Source organism: Aythya fuligula, chromosome 3 (assembly GCF_009819795.1).
Source record: "Aythya fuligula isolate bAytFul2 chromosome 3, bAytFul2.pri, whole genome shotgun sequence".
Taxonomy (NCBI): Eukaryota; Metazoa; Chordata; class Aves; order Anseriformes; family Anatidae; genus Aythya; species Aythya fuligula.
Window position 1 is genome coordinate 9,043,492 of NC_045561.1, and position 19,869 is coordinate 9,063,360.

The 19,869-nt window shown below is 39.5% G+C and overlaps 1 protein-coding gene across 1 annotated transcript in view; it reads left to right on the top strand.

Moving 5' to 3' along the window:
• The first annotated feature begins 3,427 nt into the window (after positions 1-3,427).
• PPP3R1 (protein phosphatase 3 regulatory subunit B, alpha) overlaps positions 3,428-19,869 on the top strand; it is a 36,077-nt gene continuing 19,635 nt past the window's right edge. The window contains exon 1 of the mRNA XM_032184332.1: positions 3,428-3,639. Within this exon, the coding sequence (XP_032040223.1) occupies positions 3,637-3,639 (3 nt within the window). The 5' untranslated portion in view covers positions 3,428-3,636. The remainder of the gene's footprint in view (positions 3,640-19,869) is intronic.

Consider the following 19,869-nt stretch of genomic DNA (forward strand, 5'->3'; position numbering starts at 1 on the left):
ATGCTGAGAAAGGGTAGCTTTCATTTCTGCCTAAACAGCCTTCCTCTTTTGCTGATAAAATATAGCCCTCCCCCCAACCCCTGGTAGCTAAAAGTACGTTCCCTCGAAGTCAGGTCATAAAAGGTAGCTTCCCTTTTTACCTTCTAGAGCATTAAAGAAGAATAATAATTTATTTTAAAACAAAACACCACTGGAGCCAATAAGAACATACAGATGCCTAAAAATGGCATATTTTCAAGCTTTACTGCACTGTCCCAAGAGTTTACCTGCTTTGCTGGGAAAAGCTGCTTATGGCCTTTTAAGGGTCAGGACAGAAGATTATTTAATTAGGTGGCAGCCCTAACCCTGGGTTAGCAGAGAGAAGAATGCTCCATACAAAATACATCCTGTGACATCTACAAGTAACGAATATTTTTATGAAGTCCAGCACAAGGCAAGATAAAGGACATGCTCAAACGATCAAAGATACATATATATATATGTATATTTATTTTTTTTCAAAATTAGATAGATGAGGCACCGCAAACAGCACTTTAAAAGCATGCTATGAAAAGAACTGCAGCTAGAGTCCAGTCACATAAGCAGGGGTATGGAAATCGTTATCCAGCCCAAATTTTCTCCAGGTCAAGCACCATGCAAACCACATCATTACTGTTTATGACACTGAAGAACCTAAACAGGTACCGAGTTAACTTACTTCTTTATTTATCTGAAACTAAAACAGCTTTCCATCCCATGGAAACACATCTTATCCTAGTTTGAATGGTTGTAATTATTCTGCAAAGGAGCTTTATTAAAAACCAGAAAGTGAGAAAATACAGCATTGGCTGGAACTTACTCTAAAAATACATTTGAATATTGCTATTTGCAAGAATGCATTAATGTTGTCTGCATTTCTGAGTAGTAAAGTGTTAAATGCAAGTCACGGCTTTCTACAGATTGTTAGCTATGCTCTAACAAATGCCATCTTGCATTTTTAACATCTTTAAGAAGCCAGATATAAAGGAAAAGTAATTTTGACACGTCGAGACAACAGAAAAAAAAAAAAAAAAAGAATTAAAAATTAATTAGCATGTCTTTGTACTGCATCTAGAGGTTCAAAATTGCTAGCAACAACCTAACTGCATAGCAAGATAAAAATTATATTTTCATAAGCTCTTGGCTGTCTCTACTCAAAACCTAAAAAGGTAACAATTAAGGTATTGTATTCCTCATTTCTGTTTTAGTCCCATTACTTTATGCAATAAAAATTCTAGTCATTTCCAACTTCAGTTAGCTGATTATACTCCATACTTGCATCTGCTAGATAAGGCCACACTGACAGAGATGTAAGCAGCAAGGCTGTTTGACATCAGAATTTATTTTTCTTTTGGAGTTCTTAAACTTTTATTATTACTAGTTTTGTCTAGGTTTCCATAAAAGTCTAAGATTTTTTTTTTATTTTTAGACATACTAACAACTAGATCTATTTATTTATTTATTTATTTTTCCCAGGAGAATGGTTATCCTACACACCTTTATCTGTCTGAGGAGAGGCAGGAACTTCCCCACCTGGATCAGACCATTTCACACTGTGCAACCTCTCACTGTAGCAAGGCTTAGGTTCTTATCACCAAGGCCTTTTCTCTGGTTTTCCTATTAACTTAAAGCTTATAAGTTATGCACTACTGTTTGTTTTGCTTTCTTTTGGTGCAAATTACTTTTTGTTTGATGCCATTTAGTTTCGCTCATTGCCATGTTGTTCATTTCCTCATCTTTGTTATGTTTTTTCTCTGCAATGTCCCTAGCTTACTCTTTATTCTTTTATTTATTATTTATTAAGCTTCTAGAACAAGCTTTTGTACAGGAGATTCCCTGTTCCTCTTCGTATTTACGCATTAGCATTTTAAGATTCTAGGTTTGTCCAGGAACTTTTAAGGTAATGTTTGCTAGCCTTTGACCAGCTCAAACTCTCACAAACACGGCAACAGTGATGAGGCAGTCAGTTCCTTTTCCATAAAGCTAAAGAAAGAGGAAATTACTATTTTAGACTGGGAAGCTCAAGCTCAGCTATGATCCAAATAAATCAGCCTGGTTTTAAACTAATAATCCAGTTTCACCTTTCCCCACAAGTAACGTTGCCATTCACCTCAAAGTTGGCAAGATTGATTTGCCTTTCCCTGGCAAGGCATCTAGTTATTGTGAGCCAAATATCAAATGCCTGAAAAACAACATCAACGTGGTACTGAATCTACTCTTTGGCAGTATTAACGCAGTAATATTTTATATGTAATTATTATTTTCACATCACCACTTCATTTGTCACAGTGCTATGCACTGTTATGGTGCTCCAAAATAAACACATTCAACACTGCGAGCCCAGAGAGAAGAGCAAAAGCAGCAATGAGAATGTAAAATCCACCCATCCTTATTTGCTATTTCACATTACCCTTCACAGAGGTTTTTAAAGGCATCCTCTGGCCTACTTGAAACTTCACAATATAGATAGATCATTCCCTGAGGGTCAGCCTTACTTACACAAGTAGTTACATTGCCCTAAATCTTGCCTCAGAGGCGTTATTAAACCTCTTTTATCTTAGTTTGCATTCAACAGCATCAGACATTTTATTTTGTAAATTATCCAGGATACAAAGCCTAACTACTGGTAAGGAAACCACAGATAGATATGTAAACACTTCAGATTTACCTCATCAAAGCACATCTCTGTTAATTCGGTCTAAGTACCTATTAGTGTTACAGAAACACAATTCACTAAAAACCTGTTAAATAAGGAGCACCTCTTGCAACGTTTATGCTAAAACTTGAGGAAGGCAACAGCCAGAAAATGAGGAGGCTCCAATTAGGAAGGCCTACCTGAGGCTATGTCCCTGCCTGGTTTTCCATGGAGAGAAGTACAACATATTTTAATCTTTAAGCTAGGGCAGTGAGGGCCCTGACACGGAGGTTTACACAGCAGCTGATGGAGACGAGCCTCCACTGAGGTGTGTGGTGTTGGTACAAAGCACAACTGCAAAGCCTTGCAGAGCACCTGAGCAGATCGACAGGGCCGCTCCCTGAGCGAGGGGCTTCATGGAGCACGCTCAAGCCCATCCTGTGGCAACACCCAACCAGCGAAGCTTCCTTACAGTGTGGCAACCTTTCACTTGGGACTCCCCACTACCAGCTTTTCATTTATGTGTGTGTATGTAGGTAACAGATACATTTAACTTCATTTTATTTATTTTATTTGCGGGGAGGGGAGAACCCAGCGCAGCACCTCCCCGCCCTCTCAGCCCGGCCGCCATTTTGTGCTCCCCTCCCGCCGCGGCCGCCATGTCGGCGCCCCGCCCCGTTCCCCGTTCCCCGCTCCCCGGCGCGGTGCCCGGATGTGGGAGGCGCCGCCCCCGCCGCCGAGCCTCAGCGCCGCTCGCCCCCGCCCTCGCTCTCCCTCCTCTCTCCTCTCCTCTCTCTTCTCCGCTCCGCTCCTCTCCCTGCGCCGCCGTTGCGGGTCAGCGCCAGCCGCTGCCGCAGTGAGGGGGCAGCGGGAGCCGGCAGCGGGCCCGGCGGCGACGCCGAACAGGCTGACAGTGAGGCCGGGGCTCGGCGGATTCGCGACCGCAGGGGGGGGGAAGCAGCGCCTGACGCCCAGCCGCCGCCATGGTGAGGAGCCGAGCCCCCCGCTGCCGCCCCGGCGGAATATTCCAGGCTGCGTGTGAGGGGGGCGGCGGTCGGGGAAGAGGGGGGGATAAAGGGGGGCGACGGCGGCCGCTGCCCTGCCTCCGAGCCGGCTCCTCCGCCCCCGAGCCATCCACGTCCTCCGCCGGGCTTCCCCCTTCCTCCCCTCCCTCCTTCCCCGGGGGCGGGCGCGGCCCCCCCGCCGCCGCCCACAGCCGCCGCCTCGCCCCCGCTGTGGGGCTCAGCCCTTCCCTCAGCCCCCCTCAGCCCCGGGGTCCCTCTCCCTTTCCCCTCACCGCCACCGCCACCCACCCCGGGTCTCCCCTCAGCCCCCGGGGTGCTGTGGGGGTGCTGCTGCAGCCCCCGAGGCCGCCCCCTCGTTGCTGCGGCGGCGTTTTGCTGCTCGTGTGGAGGGCGGAGAGCTCCCGGAGCACGTAGCCCATGGCAGGAGCCGGGCGATTTTATAATGTCCACGGGGATTTATTTTTTTTTTTTAGCTTAAAAATGCGAGAGGCAGGGGGTGTTGGGAGCCTGCGGGTGAGGGAAATATAGGGTGTTCCTGTGTGTGTGTGTGTTGAGCTGCTCTGCTGTTCTTATTTTTATTATTATTATTGTTAATAATAATCATGGCGATTTAAATTTCCCTTTTACTGCCGTAAAATTAATCCAGAGATACAGTATGGAGTCCTGTAGTATTTTACGTCGACACTAGGGGTGTCTCCTGCTTGCCACCACTGCCAAGAAATCAACGCCCTTTTTTTTAATAAACATCTATCCTAGCCTAAATTATCCGGTACCCTGGCTTCAGGAAGACTCTGGCAATATTTTGGGTTTTTATAACTGGAGAAATACAGATGGTTTAAGCTTTTCCATTCTGACCTCTTAAAGAGCGAAGCCAGCTGTTTATCACCATTTCACATGAGACCTCACAGGGCCTAGGAGCCAGAAATGGGTTTCCTTTTCTTTTTAAGCAGGGGGTTGCAGCCTCTGCTTTTAAAAAATAAAACTATAACCAAAACTGATGTGGCATACTCTTTGCACGTACGCTTCAATGTCTTTTAGATGTGCATTTGAATAAATATTTTGAAACATGCAGAGGTTGGGTTTATTTTCAGTTGTGGACTAAAGCAATGTATTTAACGAATGCCTTTACACACTCTTAGAATAATATAAGGCTGAGAAAAGAAGGTTTGTATTCTGAGAGCAAGAATCAGTGAGATTGCGCCTTGGAAAAAAAAAGTTATGATTAGAAATTATGCCATAGTTGCAGCAATGCTAGTACTGCTGTGAATATACAGATGAATGGTGATAATGTGCTACACAGTGGTTGGGTTCGTACTGCAATTAGTTGGGTCTTTTGTGAAAATTCTGCTCTCGAAGAGTTGTCTGATGAGACATGCCGACATGCATGAAAGGAAAGAAAATGTTACTCGATGGTGATGTCCATGTGTGTATCGGTGACCTGTAACGAAACTAACTTTCATATATCATTAATTTTATTTTTTTCCTTTTGTTTTGCCTCAGCCGAAGCTACATTAGCATCTTTTGCTGGCATAACCATGCTGGTTATTACTTTGACTTCTTGAACAGTGTTTCTATATGATCAATTACCACGTGTAAATATAGATGCGTGAAAAAGGTGTTCTGAATGTTATCTCCACCAGTAAAGCTGTTTCATTGCTACAGTAAGCAGTAACAACAAGTGGAAGGTTTTGACCACAGCTGTATCAGTACATTGTTTGACAGCACCTGATCTTAGGTACCTTGTAAAAATCATGCTAAAAGTAAACAGTTAAATGATGGTTTGTTTCTTCTTTCAAATACATATTAAGTTGCCATTCTTTCTACTGTTGTTACCTGTGGATGTTTGCACTGAAGGAGTTCACTTTTAATGACAAAATAGAGTAGATCTTGTTTCAACTGTTAATTACAATAGAGCAGCCCTTTTTTGCAGTTTGGAGTAACTTTTCTTTTGTGTTCTTGCAGGACCAGGGAGCTGAGAGTTCTAGTGAAGAACAAGAGGTGAACATATTGTTGTGTTCATAGTAGGTAGCTTAAGATAAACATCTAGTAAGTAAAAGAACATAGCTCTGGATGTTTTGGGATAGCCAGTTCTAAAATAATAACCTATCAAGCAGAGAGTATAATATGATGCATTACATAATTCTAGAAGTAATACAGATGAGCTGTTTATGTCAGAGTTGGCTTAGAAAATACTACTCATAGCAAGACTTACTAGAAAAAGGTAAATAGCGCAGATGTTAATAAACAATCTTGGATTTGGTTAAATGTTTTGTTGGGACCATCTGTATTCTCGTAGGTCCTCGTTCGTATCTAGCTCTTGAGCTTTATACTTGTAGGACGGAAAAGACAAATGCACTGAAGTCACCCAAACCATGTTACATAACGCACACATCTTTTTAGCAAGCCGAGAGAGTCTTTGGAAAATTGAGGAGACCAGTTTAAATTTGGACACTGCTGGTGCTAGACTCTTCTTCGAAGTTGTGACTCACTTGAGTAGTGGTGCTTCTGGCACTTGAGCATTTTCTCCAGATGAAGCGATTCATTCACAGGCTGATCTAGAACAGGGTTTTTAATTTATGGAATCCAAGAACCACCAAAACTCTTATTTTTCTGAAATGAAACAAACAAAAATACACCAGAAGACCAAGTTGAGTCTTTCTTTACTACTTATCAGTAAAGGTACTAAATAAGTTCTTGAAGAAAAAACAGCTACTCTGCTGCCAAATCGCAATTTGACTGCTATCATTACAAGCATTTGGATAGTCGTTTGAGTTTTGTAATCATTCTATCTGTGCCTGAGTACAGACATGAATGGTAGGAACAGAGAGGCCATCAAGCAATCCCTCTGTTGTGTTGGACTTGCTGGTGGTCTACTACCACAGGTAGAATAATAGTCTAGGATTCAAGATGGGAAACTCACGTGTAGGTCTTAAGAAAAAAGTATGTGGTAGGCTTATTTAAGCCACTTCAATAAACAGAGGAATTTGTTGTGGCAGTAAATGTTCAGGGGCTGCCTTTTGAGGCTGATTGGAATATTTGAGTTCACTTAGCTTTGTGATCTGCTAAGGAAGAGACTGTTGATTGAGGAGGAAAGAGACTTTTAAAAAATAATTATAATATTCCAGTGGAATCAAAGTGGAATTCTGTCTTTCTGTGGTGCAAGGTGCTAACTTTTAAATCTAAGATTTAAATCTTTAAATACTCCCTAGGAGGGAAAATGGAGTAGTTTAAGGGAAAATGATGTGTGATGGGCATGCCTCAGGAGCTTTATTCATCTTCTAAGGTACCAGACCTAGCACTAATGCTTTAAGGGAGTGAGATGAATAACACATAAATTAGGATTTTTATTGGTATGTTAAAGATGGGGCTGCCTTTTGCCCATCGGTGCTGCAGGAACAGGCAGTGTCAGTAATCTGGTATTTCTGGGGAAACAAATAAGGCAGGTATGTGCATTTTAATGCTAAACTGTTGTTCAGTCTGCTTCTGCCTCATCGTTTCTTCATTTTTTATGTCATGTAGACATACAAAAAGTTGCTGAGGTGTAGCCAGACTAAGAAATATTTATGAATTTTTGTTGCTGTAATAATACGTGCTGTTAAGAAAAAGAAAATTAATCTAGCAGTGAAGATTTTGCAGCTTTCCTCTAGTTGGGTATTACAGCAGTACCTATCTGGCAGCATCATAGACAGAAGAGATTTTTTAGCTGTAGGTATGCTTTATAGTGTTCTGCTACTGTAATTCGTAAGTTGCACTTGCGTGAGATTTTTCTACATTACTTTGATTTCCCTGCTGGAAAAAGAATTCCTTTTCTACCCTTTTTTTTACGGCCTGTGATTCTTGAAGTTTTGTTAAAGAAAATTGTATCCTTTCCTAAACTGTAAGTCTGAATGGTGATTTGACTGAGCATGAAGCTGTTAAGACCTTAATTTAGTTATAGGAAATGGTGACCAAAAGTTGTGTTCATGAAAGACTTTTTTTTTTTTTTTTGTAATTTGAGATAATGTATGATTTCTTGAAAGCCGTTTGCTCTTGATTTTCTTGCCCCTTCTTTTTCCTCCCAAGCCTGTTCTCCCTGCTCTGGGTAGTATCTTTTGTAAATTGCTAATAGGGGGAAAAATTATGCTGCACTGTTACTTGTTGTTAACCAGCCAATTCGTTTAGCAGCACATCTCCCTATTTTTCCATCTTTTCTTTCATCTGGCTTACATTTTTTTCTTCTCCTCCTAAACTTGATTATTCCTGTGTGTTCCTTACAGAAGGACCACAGAGGCAAAGGGAGCTGTTTGTTCCCGTGCTTCCTACATGCTTGTTCTTTCCCAGAATCATAAGCAGAAATAGGGAAGGTGCTACTGTACAAAGGCCTTGTCACGATCAAACTCCTCTGCTTCTGGAGGAGCAAGTACTGGAAGGATGGGGGAGTAAAGATTGGAGTGATGGGAAAGGGATGATGAGAGGCATGGATCTACATCAGAAGAGAGGAGGGAAAAGTGCTTGCACTTAAAGGGTAAGCAGCTGGAACCTTCTGTGCAGCGTATCGCAAGAAAATAAGTATCTTGTTTTACTTGCGTGTAAGTCTGGTAATTAAAACAGAAAAAAAGTTGGAACTCCTTACTTCTGGAAACTGTAAGAATTTTATTGGCTGACTTGATTGTATAAATTACTTACACATGTTCTTTCTTTCCCAAAGACCGTAAGAGCTTATCTTGCAGTGCTGTCACGAAGCTGGTAAATATTGCCCTTGTTCTACAAATGCAAAAGGTTGAGGTAACAGCCGGGTAATAACTTATCCAAGGCCCTTCTTGTCATTTAGAAGTTAACAGTAATATGTGATCTGGGAAGTGGATAATGTGTTTGTAGTTCTGAAAAAAATGCTAAGTCTAAATCAAATGAACTGCTCAGAAGTTGAAGTCTTGGGGCTGGTGGATTGGTTTGCGTGCAGTCCTGAGGAATCTTGCAGTACGTTGTCCGGTTGGTTTAAGGCATTTGGCATTCACTGTACCTGAAATTTTGGTCATATGCTTCAAGTGTCTTTGTAACCTTGTGTTAGCCATTTTCTTTTAGAGATTAGACTTGGAAATGCACCTTTTATATCCAGTGGAAGCTATTCAGTTGCCTAGATGTCCATGGCCTAAAGTAATCTTAACACCAGCTGTTTGAGAAAAGATCTGCTGCAAAGATTGCTTTGCTGTGGTGAATGAAGAGGGACAGACTTGGATATGGACCAACATCTTTTAATCTGGCATAGATAGATATTTTAGTATATGAGTTCAAGTATTCTGGGGACATTTTCACTGATGTTTCCCTAGATTAATTCTCAGTGAGCTTAAATGACTTGACATTCACAATTTCATAATGATTTAAGTACCGGGCTAGAAGCATTATATACTGCTCTGACATACAATGTAACTAGATTCTTTTGGTCACCATGTGAAACCTTATTTCCTTAGTAATTCTGAATATCAAGATAAGTTTAACCAGAGTTAAACTGTGGCTTGTCTTCCTGTTCAGATGTTATATACAAGTTGAATGGCGAAAGTCTGTGCAGTGTTTAGAGTGGGAGGTGGAGGGGGTGTTCGGGTCTTTTTAAGAATAAAACCCACATCTTTCAAGTGAAGTCACTTCGGGGGTGAAAGTTCTTTTAAACAAATTGGGAAAAATATTGGTGACATTTAAAATAGCTTTCAAAATGCATAACTAGAAAATTTTAGTTTGGTGCCGAACTTTATTAGGCCTCTTGCACATACAGGAAGGCCATAAAAATGTTTCGTGTTGCTTTTAGATTGTACCTAGCAGAGCCACAAGCACTTTTTTTATTATAACTGCTTGAGAAAACTACATAGGTGCTGCAAAGAGGCTGGAGACTGTATCTGGCTTGCTTGTGATTTCACAACTGGTTGAGCCTGCTATTGATACTCTATTCCACAAGTAGTGAACAGCCCCCAGTTATAGAAATAGTAATTCTTACCTATGTTAAGAAGTCTCAGAAGTCATTTAGATGCTTTGGATTAAAGAACAGCATTGCTCAGGAAGTGCCAATGAAAATCTTGGCTTCCAAGCTGTAAACAGGTTATGGCAGCTAATACTCAGGTGAATATTTGTGAAGTCTGTGTTGATGGACATTTTTAAGCAAACTGTTAAGGCAAAGAACCGGAACTCCCCCAGTAAGCTGATATTGTGTCTATTTTGAAAAGCTTATGTAGCCAGCTTGAAGTTCACGAGCACTTTATATCATTGCCAAAGTTAGTTAAAGTAGGAATTAACAAACGGCTTCCCACAGTTTTAGCTGAAGAACTTCAGAGAGAGTTTGGGGGAGCATGGGGATGGAAGGGGTGAAGGGGTGGGATGGGATAGGAAAACAGATAAAAAGCCCAGAAATGAAAACCAGGGATAATGTGTTTCTGGAAAGAAACCAGGCTACTGGAAAAGTGGAATTCAGCTGTGATGTGCACAAGAATATGATCTTAGTTCCCCAGCTTTTAAAGATGATCCTTTCTTCCTTCAATATGTCTATGACAAATACAGAGGCTTCTTACTGTTTATTTTAAGTAGCTGGAAACCTTGGGAAGGAAAACCTCTGCTACAGTATTTGTACCTTTTCTGTCTTCTTACGTCTTTTCATATGTCGTCTTGTGAACAGCTTCTCTGCATTTATCAGGTGTTTTGTTTTCTTCATAATAGGTAGTAAAAGCCAGAACAACTGTTGTTCCACTGCTGACTGGATAGGTTTTGAATAGCATCACTGAAGCTGACACAAGTCACCTGAAGTCCCTCAGCTCAATGATACTGTGGTTAGCAGAGAGAACTTCAAAAGGAACATTTTGGAAACAAATTCCGTGGGGTTGAAACAAACTGCATGATACAACTTCAGCCCCTTGAATTTACAAAGAATAACTCCTCATACTTGGTAGGCATGATGACTGAACAGCTTTTTCAGTGTTGTAATGAAACTTTCAGTGTGTAGTGATGTTCCCTTGGGGAACTTTAATTCAGTATTGGGTCACTGCCTAACAAGCTTAACACCTTGGTGTCTGAGCAGTAATGGGTCAGTTTTGTTGGTAACGCTGGAAGGACACTTTGCAGATTTCACAGATCAAAGCTTGATTATATGTAGCCTGTTAAATTTTAAACAGCAAAAAGAAAAAAGCCATGTGAATTAAATAGACTTGATTTCTATGATTGACTTCAGTTGATTATATTGGCACTCCAATCACTGTATTAGACAGGGGTATCTGATAAAAATCTGTTCCTTATATGGATTAGGGTTTATAGTGCCAGCAGTTTTCCCTGCTTGGGAAGGCAAAGTGTTTTACTCAGAACACGAAGTTTGATTCTTCTAATAATGAAACGGATTAAAGCATTTGCATGGGATGTTGTTATATTTCATACAGTGTATTGAAAAATCAAGTTAATGACAAAAGTAATTTATAAAACTTGAAAGTTTAGTAAGTTAAATCTTCTGTAGTCGTGAACATTAGAGTGCAGTTCTCATGTTAAAACTGAGTTGCCGGAGCTCAGCTGTGAAAAGCTTTCTTTTGAGAGGCCTGAGTTAGCTTGAAGGTGGTCAGATTCCCTTTACTGATGAGAAAGCAAAAGGTCATCTGAGTAAAAGGGACTAAAATTGACAGGATGTAGCAGATGATGTTTTTTAAAATGTCAGTGTTGTATATAGTGGCAGCGCTGGATTGTTTTCCTAATATTAAAGATTCCAGAAGAATTTGGAAGAGTTGGTCTGAGCAAGAGATTTTTAGCAGTGGCTTTATTCTGGGTTCTTTCTCAGGGGTATTGTTTAACATCTGTGCTGTTGTTTGTTTTGTAAAGTCAATTAATCCATGTTTCCCAACATCTCTCAAACAGCACTGAAAACACTCATTTTAAAATTAGAAGTGTTTTATCACATGCCTCCATTAAGGCTTGCAAGCAGTAAACTTCAGAAAGCATAGCCTAGAAGAGAGAAGATGGGAAGCAGCAGAAAGACAGTAGTTTGTGGTTCTGTGGGTAAATTGTGTATGCGTGCACAGTTGTGTCAGTCTTCGGGGGATGGATGCAATTATTTGTGCTGTGCTTTGGACTAGGATGACTAGATTCTTGATTGTGAGCCTCCAGAGCAACTGGTAATTATTACTGGAAGTCACTGGGGCTCTGCAGGGGTGCGTCTACTTGGCTTATTTTGGGAGACTGTGGACCCTATAAATAGCAGTAAATTTTTAATGCTGCTTTGTGCGTACTTTCATGCTTGCTTTTATGTGCGTTTACAACTTAATGTTTACAAATCTTTTTTGGGACGGCTGTTTTTAATCTTACTGCTAGTTACAATTAATGGGCTTTGATTTCAGAGAGGTTGAAGGAATCTTTTCTTTACCAGGTGCTATGAATCATTACAAAAATGCAAGCTAAAAGTAATTTAGACTTGTGGATAATTCTTCAAACATCTGACATATCCATCATTGTTTATAAACTACCAAAACACGGTTTGAATTCTCATCCAATCTGTTGAGTACCCTCATTTTATTAGCTTGTAGTAAAGGTGCTACATGTCTGTATTTGCTACTGAATGGTAAATATTTGCATTTCCTTGTATAAAAACGTGAAACAAGTCAGTCACTGCCCTGAGGAACATAACCTAAAATATTCCTTCTAATTGTGCTCAAATATTATATCACATAACTAACTCTTGAATGGATATCACCTCTCCATTATGATACGAAAAAATCAGTATTTCATCCATCATTCGGGTCAAACAACAAAAACTGTGTCAGGCTTTGAAGTGTTCCTTAGCTGTGAAAACCTTAATTGAAAGTAGTGTGGTGTTCTTGTGTCTTACTATTTTTCAGTTTGCATTCCTTTGATCTGAAAGACTAATAATCATAATTGTAAGACTTTGGAAATACGCAATGCATCTTTTTCAGAAAATAAATTCTTAATTTGCTGGAGCAGCAGTACTAGAAATTCTGCAGATTCCCTTAGAAGGTGAGATGGTAATGCGCCCAAAGACCTATTTAATGTTTTGTTAAATTCTTGTTATTTTAATTATACTGGTTTTGATTCCTCTGTATTGGATCACTGTCTTGGTAGGGCCTGTTTTCAAACCATGACTCATCTTTATTCTTTACTGAATTAATTCTTCATGCATCCGTGAATGTCATAAACCAAACCAGAGCTTGTTAAAATGTCTCAGTATCTGACAGCTGTAAGTTCTGATGAAGTTATTTTCTTTTTGGAAGGAAGAGCTAAGTATTAAGATGAGTTTTAACTATTAGAGACAGGAATACTGGAATACAGTCTTTTTCAGATATTGTATATGAGCAACTGTTCTTCTTCAGCACAGTCTGGCTCTCCTTTGGTTTGCGCATCTTGCCCAATTCTGTGTCTTTGCCTCCTTGGTTTCTTTTCTTGTCAGTTCATGAATCAAATCCTGTTTCTTTTCTGTTCTCAGATGCATGTCCTTTACTCAGTTCTTTGTAATGTTCTTCAGCCCTTTTTGTGACAGATCGTGAAGGACGTTCTATTAGTTGTCTACTTTCTCTTATCTTCTTTTGATGTGCACTTTCCATTTTCTCTCTCTCCTTCTGGCCACCCACAAGACTCTCATCTCGTTTCAAACTCAGACTTCCATTTTTCACTCTAAGTGTGGTATCAAACTCTTTGTAAGCTGCTTAAACAAGGACGGCTGATGACAGCATCTATTTCTGCAGCTTGTTCTGTGCTTGTTCGCTACCATTGATTAAGTACTGTGCATTGACCTGTGTGACTTTCCTGAAACTTTGAAGTTCTTGTGCCATAGCCTTTGTGAATTGATGATTCTCTCAAATTTGCACTTAAACCTCCCTGCTCAAGGACACTTGCCTCTTTTAAACTGTTACTAGGCTGTGCTATGCTGTAGAGTTGCATCAGCTTTCTTTTTCTTCTAGGCCCTCTCAGATCCATTTCAGCGTATCTGTGCAACTGGTTCCATAGCTTTAACTTTTGCAGTCAACACAGTACTGGATAAACTCTTGAAATCTAAAAACTTGAAGTGATCTGTTGGTAGACAGATACATTGGTCACGTTGTTTTTCAGCATTTATAACCTAGTTACTTGAACAGGGAGTTACATTAAACCGCAATACAAAGTAGAGCCTTTAATACCAAGCAGTGCGCTATTGCAAGATGTAGAAAAATCTGTTATTTTTGTTTGTTATAGAATGTATCTTTGCTATTTTTTTGCTCTCCAAATACAACTTGCAGCAGTACAATAATATGTTATGTCTAAACCACACACAAAAAACGAAGCCTTTATAGCTGATTTTCTGATACCAGTCTCCCGTCTTCAGTTGCACAGTTCAGATAAGTGTTTATGGCAAGAGAACTTTGTTTTGGGAACAAATAAGTTAATTTATATGTTTGTCTGCTGTCAGAGGATAACATGCTCCACTTAATTTCCAACTAGGTTCTCATCTTTCATATTTGCCTCAGTCTCGTACGTACCTCAGATAGATCTGATTAGTCACAAGCAGGACTGTAGCCTTTTCTTGCCAAAGTCAGGAAGATTTGTTTTCTCTCCTGGGAGTTTTCTGACTGCTATAGCTCACTTTCTGCTTTTGGAAAATCCTCTGCAAAGAGAAGTATTATTACTCCTTCCTAATGCTTGTAGCTTTGAGTATTAGTGAAAGTGATCTAATGATTAGCAGTTTTCTTGCTGCATGCTTAGAGTTATGGCTTTGTGTTAATATCTGACTTTGGTACAAGCAAACTAAGGTAGTTCAGAAACTTCAGAAGACTGGACCACCGTTAACTGTGCTCACTTTTTTTTGTATTGTCACAAGTCATATTTTTAAGAGGTAGAATTTTTGGTTCTACAGATACTGAAAATGCTTAGCTACAGCTTTTTCAAAATTATTCCAAAAATAAGTTTAAATTTCCAAACATAGTAACAAATAACAGTGATTTCCACGACATACTAGAGCACGTTTAAAAACAATTCAGAGGATCAGAGGATAAAAAACCTGCTTGTACAGCTCTCATTGATCCTGTGACAAGAGTTTGGTTAGAAGTACTATAGGCAATAAAACATTTTATTTTTTTTGTTTCTTTTTTTTGTTTCTTTTTTTAACTATTTCTGGTAAATTTGGAGGGAGGTATTGAAATACCAGTTAACTTGGCCGAGTTTTTGTTCAGATTGTTCTTGAGGAGCTGTTTGCTAAAGCTCCCTGGCTTTTTCTTGTTTTTATAGTACCTGGAAGTGCTGAGAATTAAATTGGCATAATTGAAAGCAGCCTCATGAGAGCATCTCTATAAAGCAAATTATAGTTCAATATGGCTTTAGGTCAAATTAATATCTTTATAAAAAGTAACTCTTCTGTTCCTATTTTCTATGTAGGTCAGCCAGTGATTAATCCTCAGTTTTGTTGGACCACTCTTTTAAGACTTCGTGTTGGAGAGGAAGTCTCGAACATTGTCAGTTTTCTGGGAGGTTACTTTGTACAAAAACCTTTGTTTCCAGATGTTTACAGAGAAAGGGAGAAGCTGACAGAGCTTTAAGTACCTACTAAATATTTTACCTGCAAAGCAGGTGTTTTGACTCTTCAGTTTTGTTTCATCATTTGACAGGCTGTAAGATGCTAGATAATAGCTTAAGTGCAATCTGTTTTTTATTACTAGCTGAAATTGTGACTTCTATCCTAGTCTGTCCAATTTTTCAGTGATGCTTGTATACTTTGGCCTAATGTTGAATCAAGTCTTGTTTCCTTTGCTGTACAGGTTACTTATTTTTTCCAAATTGGAAGTTGTTATTCTGTCACACAAGCGCATGCAATTTACTGTTTGCAGTTTCTTGATTTTCCTGTGTTCGTAATCACCAATGAAGAGAAAAACATTCCTTTTTCTAAGTCAAAGCTTTAAACCAAAGAAGATTATAAATCCCTATTAATGGCCAATTTATATCCACTAATTTCCCTAAGAACAAGATCAATGTGCTATGCTTTGTTTTTCTTTTTTGTTATATATTATCCTATGAAGTATAAGTTGTACTTGCTTTGGAAGGGATTTTTTTTTTGACATATTTGGTGCCTTACTGTCATTTCTTCACCATTAACTGTGAAAATCCTGTGATACTTCAGTCACTTGTGGTCTTCAGTCAGGTATTTTGCTTTCTCCCATGATGTTAATTACAAGCTTCTGCCAACTTTAAATAAACAAATAAATGCCTTCCTTGAGATGCTCTATAAAACTCTTCAGCACAACTTTGTTGTTCATAAAGATCTATGTAGTTTTAAAACGTGTCATTGATACGTCTGTTTCCTTGTAGGCTTCTCTGTGTCTTTTACCTGGCTTTGTACTTGGATTACAACTTTTCTGGTTTGGCAGTGGGGTCTTGCTTTTGTTTTCCCTGGCATGTAGCACAAGGTATCCTTGTGTAAGGGCAGTGTCTTAGAGTGGGTTGGTGGGGCAAGTCCCTTGCGTTTATCTTTTAAGTCCCTGAAGAAGGCTGCTGTGGTCATTGAGTAAATTTCAGTAAAGAGCATTGTGTGTTTGTTTCCTATGTTTCTGTGATAGCATTCCTAAACAGAAAGGATTGTTAGCACAGTTATCTATCACTAGGTTGTTTTTTTTTCCGACTTTGATAATTTCTTCTATCTTCTAGAGTGAGGTGCTGTTTTGGTGCTGTCTTTTTTGGACCCTCTCTCAAGATGTTATGGTGAATGTGTCTGAAAGAGTGGTTAGAGCCAGGCTTCGGAATGTGGGTGTATATCCTCATCTAGAGTATCAGTTTGGAATACAATTAACAATTTTTGGACAGTGCAAATCTGATTTATTTTGTGGTTTGAAAACAGAAGTTGTAACTTGTGAGAAATCATTACTGTTTTTGAGAGCACATCTGGCTTGCCACTAGCAATTGCCTCTGTTTGCCAAGAGTTTTCAAGCCTCCTCGTGGCTTGTATAGTGGTCAACTGGGGAGAACCAGGGACAATCTGCCAAGCTCTTCTGGATCTGGGGCTTGAACTTGAGTGCCTGGAAGGTCTCCGCTGTTCCCAGTAAACCTTGTAAGAAGTTTTATGGGTGCAACCAATATGTTAATGTAATCAGAGCAATTAAATTGGCATCTCGTAAACTTCTTATGCCTTATCCAGTAGCTATGGAGGACCAACCTGTCTTACTCCAAAGACTTCCTAATGTGAACTCTAAATTGCATCAGAACTTTGATGTAGCGACGACAGAACCTTATTGTTCCCCTACAAAAGGTTGAGTTGCTTCAGCATCTTTCTGGGAAAATGTCCTGTCCTTGGCTTTTGGAGGATTCATTATTTATGTACTGAAAATTACAGGCTTTTGAGATTTTTTTTTTTGAGACTGATGCAAGCTTTAGAAATGCTAACTCTGCAGTGATTGCAAAGCAGACTGGGTTGTTGCCTCTGAAGAGCAGTAGCTGGAAACTGCCAAAAGTGAAATTGTCTCATAGCTCTTAAAGTTACCACTCATGTTCCTGTCAGTATGTTTCTCTCAAGATTCATTTACAGGTCGTGGTACTTAGGTAGGTTTCTGCAATGACAGATCTTGTTCTGTACGGGAGTTTGATTACTCATGCATATCGGGTTTTCATCTTCAAGTAACAAGGATTATTTGTTTCTTTTCTTAATGTAAGGTAGAGGCAGGATTGTACCATACCTTGTTTTAAACACAGCAGTATGTTTGTCTCCAGTGCTGTTAATCATCTCCCTGCTAGACTTCTTGTAAATGCTTCCAGGAAGTTCTTCGGGTAGACCAGAAGACTTAAACATGTCAAAGATACAACAGTTCAGTTATATTAAGTTTAAAGCAACCCAGTTACCTTTTTAGGTTTTTATGTAAACCTGCATAAGAATACATGCGGGGGTAGACACAATAACTGGTGTTACTGATGCTGACTGTACCCTCAGACCTGATGGATCATTTTCACCTGCAGGCTTAGGAAAAGGACTTTGCAGTAGAACTGTTCTGTCACTGATCGTGCTTTCTGCTTCAGTGGTTTTGTGAACTGTTCACTGGCATTTCTGCTGAGTCCTTATAAATTGGTATGTCTTAGGTGACAGGTTTTTTTCTTGGAGGCACCTTTAGATTATCTGCAGATGAGTGTTGTATGTGCATGTGTAGATACGATTATTTTAACTTTTAAGATCATGAAAGCTTAGATCTTTTTCTGAAAGCTGTGCAGTTGTAATTATATTTAGATTTTAAAAGCTGTGATGTTTATATGAATATAAATCGTAGTCCCTGCTGTAACTGCACAGATTTTCGATTGCTTTTTTGGTCCTGAACACTTCAAATTCAAAGAAAAAAAAAAAAACACTTTTTTTTAAATTTTAATACATATATGCTTTGTTTTTCTATCTTCCCTTTGACACTAATAAAGCAAGAGGGCATGTTAAAGTTAAAGGTTGAACTTCAACTCTGCTCTTGATTCTTTCAGTTTTCCTGTCTGGTCGAGGTTTTGGCAGCAGCAGCTCTCTCGAATATCGGGTTCACTTCTTGCTTCATTGGTCTAGGGCTTCCCTGTGGTATCCTAGAATAGCTACTTGCCTGTGATGGCCTTAAGCCATTAATACCTCATTTTGGAGGAGACCCCTGGGCAGTGTAGGATTTAAAGCATAGCAGAAGTGACTGGCCAACTGCCAGCCAGAGGACAAGTGGCTTCCCTTGAAATGACTGGCAGAGCCCGAGCACAGCCACGGCTGGTGGTGGCTGAGAAGTAAACTGCGGCCTTACCCTGAGACCTGAGCCGTCTTCCTGGCCTGCTGCACCTTGGAGTGAGGGGGTGTGTGGAGGAACCTGATGTACAAGCAAGAGGACAATCTTCTAAAGAATCATCACCTGTTTCATCGTGAACAAATCAAATTAAAAAAAAAAAGGTGTCAAAAATAAGTTTTTCATAATACTAATTTTTTAAATGCGTCCAAGTGAACTGTAACACCTCTTTTTGCATCTGTGCAAAGAACAACAATGCCAGAATACTGTAACAGCTTTAACCTGACTTGATCCCTACAGTAATCCCAAATCCAGCAATCCCCTTTGCCTTGGTTCATTATCTCTGATGTCTGCAATTTAAATGCCATGTTCAAGAATTAGGTATTAATCTTTTTTGAATTCCTTTGGTACTGAAGGTCAGAGTGTTTTCTTTAGAGGCAGGATTAATGAATTCTGGCTTTTTTGTAGATAACACATTTTAAACCTGAAATCTTCCAAAGGTAACTCGAAACAAGCTGCATTTTTTCCTAGCAGTGCCCATTTTTGACTGCAAAATGCTCCTACGGTTTTTCTTGATGTTTGCTGTTGGTCAGTGCTCAGATGAGATGCTGAGTTAGCAACAGCTGTGAGACCTGGCTCTTGGAACTTTGTAATTGTTTCAGTTGTATTAAGATGATTAAAAACTGAGAGCAGGAAGTTCAGAGGTTTATCAGAATTCAAGCAGCTAAACTGAAAGTATTGAGTGAAGTAATACCGCAGCTACAAGGAACGATGGTTATGGTTGTCAGTGGGTATTTGAGAGGTCACAGTTGATGCTGTGGTCTCAGAGTGGAGCCTGTAGCAAATGCAAGAGAATAATCATTTATTTTTTTTTTTTTAATCCCAAATGAAATGCCTGTTTTTTCTCTTTTAGATTCAAGGTGCGTGTGAGGGAGAGATGTTACTGTCTAAGGCATTTAACAATTCAGTTCTTATCTCGGCCCTTAAAAATATATGTAACAGTTTCGTCAACTATTGTAGAATCAATATTTGGAGAATATTTCTGTTTGAGTAAAAAGTAGAGGAGAGCACATTAGCGGTACTTTGGCAAATTTAGAGTTGAAAAATACTTACTTTTCTGCATGAAGATGTGAGCATTATGTGACGGCAGTTTTCAGTTTCTGTTTTTCTTTATTGTGGGATGCATTTGGTTTAGTGTCCTCAACATGAGAAGCTTCAAGAACTTGGGTTGTAGCTGAGTCAAAGAGATGGGAATCATTAGAGAAATTCCTAAATAAAATAAACTTTTGTACTAGAACAAACAGCCTTTCTGTAACTTCTATTTCTCGTGCTATTTTCCTAATAGGCAGCAGTCATAGTTGGGAAAGCAAATGTATCCCAAAAGCACTTGTTGGAGGAACTTAAAAGCAAATGACTGAAGTCTGGTTTTTGTTTTTTTAACACTTAGGGAACATCCTAAAACTTGATTGGTTTTAAATCCATTCCTTATCTCTGT